The sequence below is a fragment of the Camelina sativa genome, chromosome 9, assembly GCF_000633955.1.
Source record: "Camelina sativa cultivar DH55 chromosome 9, Cs, whole genome shotgun sequence".
NCBI lineage: Eukaryota > Viridiplantae > Streptophyta > Magnoliopsida > Brassicales > Brassicaceae > Camelina > Camelina sativa.
Genome location: NC_025693.1, coordinates 34,510,880 through 34,522,477, shown reverse-complemented (window position 1 = coordinate 34,522,477; position 11,598 = coordinate 34,510,880). Strand labels below are relative to the sequence as shown.

General features: G+C 35.7%; 1 protein-coding gene and 1 pseudogene across 1 annotated transcript; both read left to right on the top strand.

Annotated features, from left to right (window-relative positions):
• Positions 1,105-3,628, top strand: LOC104714047 (annotated as a pseudogene).
• Positions 4,799-8,699, top strand: LOC109124746. Its single transcript, XM_010431284.2, has 5 exons — positions 4,799-5,344; positions 5,665-6,528; positions 6,645-7,100; positions 7,223-7,415; positions 7,516-8,699. The coding sequence occupies exons 1-5, from the start codon at positions 4,799-4,801 to the stop codon at positions 8,442-8,444; spliced, it is 2,988 nt and encodes a 995-aa protein (XP_010429586.1). The 3' UTR covers positions 8,445-8,699.

The window sequence follows — 11,598 nt, the reverse complement described above, 5'->3', positions numbered from 1 at the left end:
CAGAAACTAGAGATCTAGAATATTAAGTTTTTTTTTCATTACTTTAATTGAAAAAAAAAGGATAAGGTGAAAACTTTAAACAATGATGATTCTCTTTTTTCTTCTGTAATATAAATAAAATTTTCTATTTAGCCATAACATAATTAACAAACAGAAGAAAATAAAGCCTTAAAATTCTTTTAGAAATAAAAGGCTGGAAACCAATGTTTATTTTTTTTTTTTACATAACCACGACTCTGATAATACTCCCTCTGTTTCACAAAGAGTGTCATTCTGAAAAAAAAATTTTGTTACACAAAGAGTGTCATTTTACATTTCCAATGAGTGTTTTAAAGCTAAATTTTCTTTTTTACTCCTAAACCCAAAACTATTTTCATTGAATATAGAACATTAACTACTTATTAAATAGCGGCAAATATGTATAATCCATACTTTTCTTAATTTGTGTGAAATGTGTCTAAATGACACTCTTTGTGAAACGGAGGGAGTATCATTTAGAAAAACTTTGGTTGTTTAGCATAAAAAAATAATAATAACAAAGTGAAAACACGATTCCTCTCTTTAATCCCACTTTTTATGGTCATTCATTCCCAGCCAAAATCAAAATGTATTAAATTAAATTAAAATTCATTTAAAAATAATAAAAAACTAAATTAGAATGATATCTAATTAAATGAATTAATTAACTAATCAATTTACTAATTATATTAATTAACAAAAACTAATTATATTTTTGTTAAAAAAATAGTTAATTAGTTTCTTAGGAATGATAGTGTAGATCCAAATAATTAAAAAAGTTACATGAAAATATAAATTATCAAAAAAAGAAAAATCAGAAATAGCAACTGCCAACTGTCAAACGAACAACAAGGATTGGTTTTAGCGACCCACATCAATAGACGACGGAACCAACAAAACTAGTCACTGACTCACTGTAGCTGGTTATCGGTCGCTAGTCGCAGTGGGCGAAGGAATAAGCTCTTCCGTAATTGGGCCAACATCCGTTTAGTCCACTGATTTCAGATTTGGGCTTAAAGACTAAATCATTAAGGCCCATAACTAACAATCTCTCCTCGATTCATTTTCTTCGATTTCTCCGATGACAAAACAAAACACAATTCCGACGACGGCAACTCCGGCCACCTCCACGTGATATAGCAATAATTGATTTGGTTAATGGAAGCAGTTGGTTCAACAACCTTATCTAAGTAATTTTCATCTATTGGATTGTTTTAGTCTTGCATTTTGTACGCTGGCGTACCTCTTGCGTTGTTTCACTTCTCTTAAGCCTCTTCTTCTGCGTCCTCCATCTTTCTCCGTCGCTGCCTCAGGTCCGATCCCCTGATTTTATTGATACTGATTTATATGCTTTAGTTTTAATAAAGAGTATTGCTTTATAGAAACTGTCATTGGGTTTTTGTTTGATTTTAGCAATGGAGAGTCATCATGATGCTTCTTGTAGCTTGGTTTTATGTGGCAAGTCTTCTGTCGAAACTGAGATAGCAAAGCGTCTCAAGAACAACAACTCCCTTAAACTCCCAGATGATACCAAAGTTTCACTCTTTTTAGAATCTGAGGCTAAGCATTTGGTCAAAGATGATGATTCCTTCAATCTCTCACTCTTTATGAACTCCATTCTAACTCATCAGTTTGGGCGGTTACTTATTTGGTCTCCACGTTTGTCGTCCACTCACGATGTTGTTTCTCAGTAAGTGGCTCTGTTTAGTTTCCTTCCTTACAAGTTATTTACCTTTCCTGTATTAAACTCTGCGTTTTGGTTTATTGCAGTAACTTCTCTGAGCTTCCAGGTGGTTCAGTTTGTGTCACTGATGTCCAGTTTAAAGGTCGAGGTAAGATTTTTTAAACCAATTTTGGATTATTAGATAGTAAGCAAGTAGAATTTAGATATGAAAACTTGAAACTGTTTGTGGTAATTGATGAATATGCAGGCAGAACTAAGAATGTATGGGAATCTCCAAAGGGCTCTCTTATGTATTCTTTTACTCTAGAAATGGAAGATGGTCGTGTCGTGCCTTTGATACAGTATGTGGTATCTCTTGCTGTAACCGAGGCAGTGAAACATGTCTGTGACAAGAAAGTATGTTCTCGTAAATGGTTGTGTTCTTGATCCATTGCATCAGATATTATTAGCTAATTTGAAGTTCATTAATATACAGGGTTTTCCGTACATTGATGTTAAAATTAAGTGGCCGAATGATCTCTACTTGAATGGCCTTAAGGTTGGAGGCATTTTGTGTACCTCGACTTATAGATCAAAGAAGTTTCATGTCAGTGTCGGTAATAAGCATTACTCTTTTTGAAGTTTACTTTGACTACTTTAACAAAGTCGAAGCGTTCAGCTCGTAGTCTTGTTCCCTTTGATTTGTTCTCTACTTGTAGATTAAAAGAAAGAAAGTGACTGATTCTTCTCGCAGGTGTGGGATTGAATGTGGACAACGAGCAACCAACCACATGCTTAAATGCTGTACTAAAAGATATGTCTCCTGCGTCAAACTTACTTAAAAGAGAAGAAATCCTTGGAGCTTTCTTTGATAAATTTGAAAAATTCTTTGATCTATTCATGGACCAAGGTAATATTAAACCTCTGATCTCAGAGACTGCTTAAAGAGTCAGTTAGCTGCTTGTTTCTTTACGAGCATCTTTGTCACTTTTAAAGTATCCTCCATAAATTTATTTGTAAATTAGTTATTTAAAAGAGATGAGCGTCAGAGAAATGATAGTCTTATTATCTAGTTTTGAGCCCATATAATCAGTTTCCGATCCCACTGTACTTTACAGGTTTTAAATCTCTCGAGGAGCTTTACTACACAACATGGTTACACAGGTGACTTTCGATTGCATTTTTATGTCTGCTTTTCATTGAAGGGTTTCTGTTGTCTGAATCTTAACTGATTTTGATTATATTCGCATCTCATTTTTGTCACTATCTGAGTTGAAAGGCTAATATAATCTTGGTAAATTAGCATGTATTTTGGAAATGCTTTTCAACTGGGGGCTATACACTGTAACCATGTTTGCTTGGCTGAAACACTCTACCGTGTATGTGCAGTGAGCAAAGAGTGATTGTTGAAGAAAAAGTACAAGACCAAGTTGTTCAAAATGTTGTGACTATTCAGGTAGGATTCTTTTTTTTTCTGCCTTGTTTATATACAAGGCATGTACGTTTGCATCATCTGGGGAATACAGTCATTGTAATATGGTGCTTTTGATCCTCTTTGCATCTGTTTCTAAAATTTTCAGGGTTTGACGTCTTCGGGATATTTGCTGGCTATTGGAGATGACAATCAAATGTATGAGCTTCACCCTGATGGCAACAGGTAAAATTTATTATCGATAAATGGCTAACATTACGGTACATGTTACAAGCTAATGTGGAGTTTATTTTTTTCAATTACAGTTTTGACTTTTTCAAAGGTCTGGTTCGAAGAAAAATATGATCCAAAGATTTACTTGCTGCCATCTTCTGGTGGAAGTAGATAACTGTTGTAGGACCATGGACACAACTGATACTAGTTTCAATTTTCGAAAACAAACAAGTTGCAGTGTTCCCCCTGTATCTAAATAATCTCTTTATTCTCTATCATATATATCCCTCACTATTTGCTGACTACAAGACTCACTGTTCTAAACTGATGAATATGATATCTTACACCAAAAACATAGTTGGCATTTAGAGAAAGTAGAGAAGAACAAGGAAGCTTTTCGTCTGATTCTATTTGCACATGTTATTATCTCATGTTATAGATATCTTTAAATTGTTCTATATGTCAGTCAAATAATTAGGAAACTTCCGAAACTTACACCCGTAAATTGGCATTTTGTTAACCGAATAGCATGTGTAAGTGTTGTCTTCATTCCGGTTAGCTGTCAAGAATAATGTTCCCAATCGCCAAGTATAGTTTAGAAGACCCATTCATTCTTTTTTTTTTTCTTTTGCTATTTAGGAGATTCCCCAGGAAAAAAAAAATCCAACTAACTATTTACTCTTTCCACTTTCATTATAAAGGTTGTTAAAACTAAAAACACAAAAAAATATTATTTTTTTATGAAGAAAGTAATATTAGATGATTAACATTCATTTTGGATTTCTTAAACAAATATACTATTATTTTTTTTAATCCTACACTTAATTTCGTTCTAATTGTAAAATATAAACTCTAATTCTCGTTTATACACTCAAACCGATATATAACCTTGTTTAATTGTAAAATCTAAAACAAACCAATATTTAACTTTTTAAAATTAAAATATATAGAATTTGTTTTACTTTTAAATTTATTTTTGATTTATTTTTTAAATGAAATATTATATAAAAAAATTTGGTTGGTTGAAAAAAGAGTAGGTGAATAAAAAGTTTCATTTTTAAAACTGAACCAAGTATTTTTCTTCTAATTATTCGCTCCAATCATACATCTCATAGTCTCGGTCTAAGATTTTCTTTCCTAACACAATTATAAAAAAAAAGACACTATTCAATAGCAATTATTACAGAAATTGTTACGTCTATTTTTTTCTAATTCTTATTTAGTTACCTAATTCACTCGTTCCCTTGATTAATCGATAATTGTAAACTAAACATCAATCCAATAAGGCAATAACTAACACTAATTGAAAAATTCCTTAAAATAATGAGATTAAAAAAGTCAATAATGAAACAATAATTACAATAATGCCATTTTCTGCTTAAATTATTTTAAGTAACTGTATCAAAAAAAGCTGTTTTTGTTCTCTTCTCTCTCTCGTTCGCTTCGCTTCGCTGCTCTCACACGCAAAAATAATGGCTCACCTCTTCAGAGAGCTGTCTCTGGGTCACTCCAAGAGAGAGTCTACACCACCACCGCCGTCGTCACAATCGGCGACTTCACGCTCTTCTCCAATGTCTTCCGATCTACCTCCGTCACCACTCGGACAACTCGCTGTTCAGCTTTCCGATTCCGATCTCAGTCTCACTGCTTACGAGATCTTCGTCGCCGCAGGTCGTAGCGCCACCGGAAAGCCTCTCTCGTCGGCTGTTTCATCAGTCGCTGTTTCGAATCAGGATTCTCCCAATGGCTCTCCTGCTTCGCCGGCGATTCAGCGGTCTATGACCTCAGCCGCCGCTAGTAAGATGAAGAAGGCTTTTGGGTTGAGGTCTTCTTCTTCGCTTTCGCCTGGATCTAATAATAATAAGAGTCCTGGCTCTGGTTCTGGTTCTGCTTCGGGTTCCAATGGTAAGTCGAAGCGTCCCACTACTGTCGGTGAGCTAATGCGGATCCAAATGCGAGTATCGGAGGCTGTTGATTCCCGTGTTCGTAGAGCTTTTCTTAGGATTGCTGCTAGTCAGGTTAGCTCAATTTCACTTCTCGCTTGATCTCTGTGATCCTAATTGAGCTTAATTTTGTCTTTGGCTTGATCAAATTCTTACTTCACAGTTCACACCATGAAGGATCTAATTAAAATAAATCTAGAGCTTGATTTTAGTTTAATTTCATGATCTTGTGATATAGAGGCGGCCATTGACTTATTTTGGATAGATCTTAAATTTGGTACTATTGTGGATAAGAAGAATGTGTGTTGTTTTAGTAATAATTGCAAGAGGCTGCGAAAGTTCTCGGCTTTAATGAAGTTAGTGGTTTTTGTTTGTTTGTCTGTTTTTGATTTCAGGTTGGAAGGAAGATTGAGTCGGTAGTTCTTCCATTAGAATTGTTACAGCAGTTAAAGTCTTCTGATTTTACGGATCAGCAAGAATACGATGCTTGGTTGAAGAGATCATTGAAGGTTCTTGAGGCAGGTCTTTTGTTGCATCCTCGCGTACCACTTGATAAGACGAATTCTTCTCAACGCTTGCGACAGATAATTCATGGTGCTTTAGACCGGCCGTTGGAGACTGGAAGGAACAATGAGCAAATGCAAAGTCTTAGATCAGCGGTCATGTCTCTTGCCACTAGATCTGATGGGTCTTTCTCTGACTCTTGTCACTGGGCTGATGGTTCTCCATTTAATCTCAGGCTCTATGAACTGCTTTTAGAAGCCTGCTTTGATTCTAATGACGCGACGTCCATGGTTGAGGAAGTTGATGACCTTATGGAACATATTAAGAAGACTTGGGTAATTCTTGGAATCAACCAGATGCTTCATAACCTCTGTTTTACGTGGCTTTTGTTTAGTCGCTATGTTGTAACTGGACAAGTTGAGATGGACTTGCTTCATGCTTGTGATTCTCAACTGGCAGAAGTTGCTAAAGATGCAAAGACTACAAAGGATCCTGAATACTCCCAAGTTTTGAGTTCTACACTTAGTGCTATATTAGGTTGGGCAGAGAAAAGGCTTCTTGCATACCATGACACCTTTGACCGAGGTAATGTTAATACCATGGAGGGAATTGTTTCTTTGGGTGTATCAGCTGCCAGGATATTAGTTGAAGATATATCTAACGAGTACCGTAGAAAAAGGAAAGGAGAAGTTGATGTAGCTCGTACCAGGATTGAGACATACATCAGGTCATCACTACGAACTTGTTTTGCTCAGGCAAGTATTTGCAGTTTCTTAGGGGATTCTTACCATCATTATTTATTTTTATTGTTTTACTTGCGACTGCTCCAACAATTATTCTAACTTGTCTCTTTATGTGTGTCTTTCCTTAGAGAATGGAGAAAGCTGATTCTAGCCGGAGAGCATCTAGGAACCAGAAAAATCCTCTTCCTGTTCTGGCCATTCTTGCGAAGGATATTGGTGAGCTAGCTGTTCAGGAAAAGCGAATGTTCAGTCCAATATTGAAGAGATGGCATCCATTTGCTGCAGGGGTTGCTGTGGCTACCCTCCATGTTTGTTATGGGAATGAGATTAAACAGTTTATATCCGGAATATCTGAATTGACACCCGATGCTGTCCAGATATTAAGAGCTGCAGATAAGCTAGAGAAGGATCTGGTGCAAATAGCAGTAGAGGATTCTGTTGACAGTGATGATGGTGGCAAAGCAATTATCCGTGAAATGCCTCCCTTCGAGGCTGAGACAGTTATTGCTAATTTGGTCAAAGACTGGATCAAGGCAAGAATAGACAGACTTAAGGAATGGGTTGACAGGAATTTGCAGCAAGAGGTTAGTAAATCTGTCAGGAAGTTTGGTCTTAGAATTTGTCATTTCAACTTTTAAGTTTTCTTTTATTTGTGGGTGATAAATGTTTTAAGGTTGAACTAAATTAACGCAAATTTTTTGTTCAGGTTTGGAAACCGCTAGAGAACCAGGAAGGAGGATATGCTCAATCTGCTGCCGAAGTGTTGCGAATTACTGATGAAACTTTGGAAGCATTTTTTCAGCTTCCCATACCCATGCATCCTGCAGTATTACCTGATTTAATCATTGGTTTAGATAAATATCTTCAGTATTATGTCTCAAAGGCGAAATCTGGCTGCGGTAAGTGTGCACATGATTTGGAAGATTTTTTTTTCTATTTGATGGAAGAAGTCTACAACTCTTAATTTCTCACACTTTACATATGTATGCTGATGCTCAGGCTCTCGGACTACGTACATGCCCACAATGCCTGCACTCACCCGATGTACAACGGAGTCGAAGTTCCAATGGAAGAAGAAAGAAAAGACACCTACCTCTCAGAAGAGAGACTCTCAGGCTTCGGTTATGAACGGTGAGAATTCCTTTGGGGTCACACAGCTATGTGTTAGAATAAACAGCTTGCACAAAATTCGCAGTGAACTCGACGTTGTGGAAAAGAGAGTGATCACACATCTGAGGAACTGTGAGTCAGCTCACACCGATGACTTTTCCAATGGCTTAGAAAAAAAGTTTGAGCTCACACCAGCGGCTTGCATCGAAGGCGTTCAACAGCTTTCTGAGTCTCTAGCTTACAAAGTTGTCTTCCATGACCTAAGCCACACATTATGGGATGGGTTATACATCGGTGACCTTTCATCTTCTAGAATCGATCCTTTCCTCAAGGAGCTCGAACAGAATTTGACAGTCATAGCAGAGACAGTACATGAAAGAGTGCGAACACGCATCATCACCGATATTATGAAAGCCTCGTTCGATGGATTCTTACTTGTCCTACTAGCTGGAGGACCCTCTAGGGCTTTTACAAGACAAGACTCCCAGATAATGGAAGAAGATTTCAAATCAATGAAAGATATGTTCTGGGCAAACGGAGATGGTCTAGCCATGGACTTGATTGATAAGTTCTCGACTACGGTCAGAGGCGTGCTTCCTTTGTTTAGTACAGACACAGACAGTTTAATAGAGAGGTTCAAGGGAACGACCCTCGAAGCTTACGGGTCTTCAGCTAAGTCGAGGCTTCCGTTGCCTCCAACTTCAGGCCAGTGGAATGGCATGGAGCCAAACACACTCTTACGTGTTTTGTGTTATCGTAATGATGAATCTGCCACGAGGTTTCTTAAAAAGACATATAATCTGCCTAAAAAGCTCTAGTGGACTGTGGACTTGGGACTAGTACTGCAACGTTTTAATAACCTCACAAGATGAAGTGTGTGTTCCACTTGCAGGATGGGGCATCCGAGATTTGTATATTGAGTTTCATTTTTTTTTCTTTCTTTTAATGGTTTTTTGATACATTCTTATACGTATTATATATTTATTCATTTATATTCGTATGTTATTATTATTTTTGAAGAGTACTGTATACAAATAACTTATTCAATGTAGCTCCCATTGTTTAATTCTTCACTTGTGTTAGTTTTCTGCTAAACTATTGTTTGTTCTCCTATGCCACCTCTTATTGTTTGTTCTCCCATTGTTTAATTCTTCACTTGTGTTAGTTTTCTTCTGCTAATAACATTTATTTTTGTTTTCTTGTCTTTTTGTTAGGTAATGTGGTTTTCTGTCAAGAAAAGAAAATCTATAGATAATATCATATAATAGAATGAAATGTTGTGCAAATTGATGAAAGTATAGAATTTTGATTTCCCAATTTTTCTCTCTTTTAAACGTCTGTTTGGATTCCAAAAATCAATCATGTGAAGAGGTTTGTTGCTTAATAAACTGAACACTGAATTAAAAATGAAAATGCATATCAAGCAAATCGTTATACTTCAATGTGCGTTTGATTCGATCGTTTGAGTTCTTTATGTTGTATTCCTTAGGGTATAGTGTTCTTTCTTAGGCATAAGTTAAACTCGGCATGTTAGGTTTCATATGTGGTATCTTTCTTCATAAATGACTTGTTTCGTATTTTTCATTTCAGTCTATACTTTTTAGTTTCATTCTATGTTTAAGTGTTGTAAACAAACACTATTCTCTATTTTAACTAATTCTTCTCCAGTTTTAAAAATTCAAATTATGTTATACAAAAAAAAACAAAAGTAACACCATTCATATTTTGGTACATGTTTTTTTTCTCTCTCTCTAAAACAAAACCTCTCCCTTCTCTCTAAAAAAACACCAGCCGCCGCCTAGGTTAAACCGGCTTCGGTAGCTCTTTTAGCACCGGAGCTGGGGTTCTCTTCTTTTAGTTTCGTTTTATCTTAATTTCCAGCTAATCCATGTCTTTGTTTTCTTCCAACGGCATCAGATTTGGTTTTCTCAGATCTAGATTAAAAAACCTAAACCTTATCGCCTCTTGGGCTCTCGTTGCTTGTCTGTGATTCTCCATGTTTTCTCCGTCAAGCTCAGCTACAGATCTGGCCCTTCACGGCAGAGGCAGCTTTCAACCGGTTCTTTCCTGCTTCAGATGAAGAATCTCACCATCGTAGATCTAGATCTCCTTCCTTCTATGTCTCTAGGCTTTGGATCTGTCTCACCGCCTCTGAAGCTTCCCATCGGAGCATTATAAAGAGGGACGCATGGCATCTCCATTCGGGTTTAATTTGTGGTAAAGGAGAATCTTGTACTCTTATCCGCTTGTGTGGTTTTCTTTGTCTCAGATTTGTTTTAATTTATCAAAGGTGTAGGTTTTGTTTGTTTTTTTCTAGAGTTCTAGATCTTGATCCGGGAAGTAATCGATTGGATGTAGTGTATTTCACATGCTTGGGTTTTTTCCCCTTAATTTCATCTCTTTTGGTCTTAGCCTCCGGGAGTGTAATGTTTGTACTCGCCGGCTTATTTCCCTGGAAAGATTGATATCTTTGCCAGCTTCTGTAATCTATCTTTGTGGTATATCAATGAAATCAGATTGCCGAAAAAAAAAAAAAGTTATACAAAGAAAAACAAATTATGTTAGAGTACATTCATTCATTCATTCATTGTCATTGCCGAGTAAAGTAAAAAAATGAAAAGGATGGTTTGTTCATATCTATTGAATCTGATATAAATGAAAAAGCCATGATTAGTGTAATTTTGAAATGGACCAAGCTATTGAGAAAAGGGAAATAAAAAGGAACTTTTTTGACCGGAAAGGAAGTAAGGTCCAAAGGGCTTTTTGCATGGTCTCCAAGAAACGAGTATCATTGGTGGTATCTTCGAGGCTTTTGACATTAGAACATGCTCCACTTAGTTGTTACGTCCCTCTCTACACTTATTCATGATTTACACAATGGATTTAATCTCAAAGCAAACAACATCTTTGACAAAACAAAAAGCAAATGAAACCCAACAAGCATGATGAGTATAAACTTTATGAGAAAGGCTGATTTATGTTGTCGATCCGTGGTGTAAAAGGGGTCTAATTATAGTGATTTCGTAGCAATTCATCTTCTATCTGAATTTGTTCACCAGAAACATGATTTTTTTTTTCTTTTTTTTTTTACATGCATTGTTTTCTTAAACAATTTGTTTAAAAGAGTAAGATTAATCCAATAAAAAAGATCTATAACGATGCATTTATATATTGCATTTTTTTACATGCTGGCAAGTCGCAAGTGTGTAAATATTTTTAAAATATGACTATAATATTTATATTTGGTTAATGTTTTGATAACCAAGATGTTATCTTTAAGACTGAGATCTCAAATTTTTGTGCAGGCATTGGGTGCTTCTGATTTGTGGCCGAGGTTGAGTAGCTTCAAGATGGATATTTTGACCTCACTACGTCGACACCTCAAATCTTCATATGGGTTTCAAGGAAGACAAGCTAATTAGCTCTACTTGCATTAAAGGCGTCTTTTGTTCCTATTTACCATGCTATTTTAGATTTCGGTTCTTCTATGTGGCTTAGTTCAAATATTGAACTAGAGAAAAATTTGTTAAGATTTTGAGTATAATTCTAAGATTAGTATATATTTTTGAAATTATAAAGAAAAAAAAACTCAATGTCTTTTTATTTTTTCGAATATATAAACGTTTTTTTAATTATATAGACCGTAGTTAACTAGTGTTATTAATTTGATTACGAAAACTCTTTACCTTGGTCCTTATTAGTTTTCTAATACATGGAAACATAATTACAAATGGATATGAACAAATCTCTGCTTTGAAGAAAAAGAGAAAAGAAAAGGTTTTTCGATCTTCTCATTCTCATCATTGCAAGCAAAAATAATTTATACATATAGACAAACATGCACATACAAAACATAAAAGAATTGTAGAAAGTAGAAAAAATTAAGAAGAGAAACCATGGAACAATGATAACTAATTTCAAAAACCACAGTGGGTGCAAGTGTTGGGTCCTTTTCGTATTGGCTATTCGTTT

Excerpts from the sequence above, each read along its gene's own strand:
- LOC109124746 (XM_010431284.2), top strand. The coding sequence starts at position 4,799 with ATGGCTCACCTCTTCAGAGAGCTGTCTCTGGGTCACTCCAAGAGAGAG. Across the intron at positions 6,529-6,644 it reads TACGAACTTGTTTTGCTCAG|AGAATGGAGAAAGCTGATTC; the intron begins GCAAGTATTTGC and ends GTCTTTCCTTAG. Across the intron at positions 7,101-7,222 it reads ACAGGAATTTGCAGCAAGAG|GTTTGGAAACCGCTAGAGAA; the intron begins GTTAGTAAATCT and ends TTTTTTGTTCAG.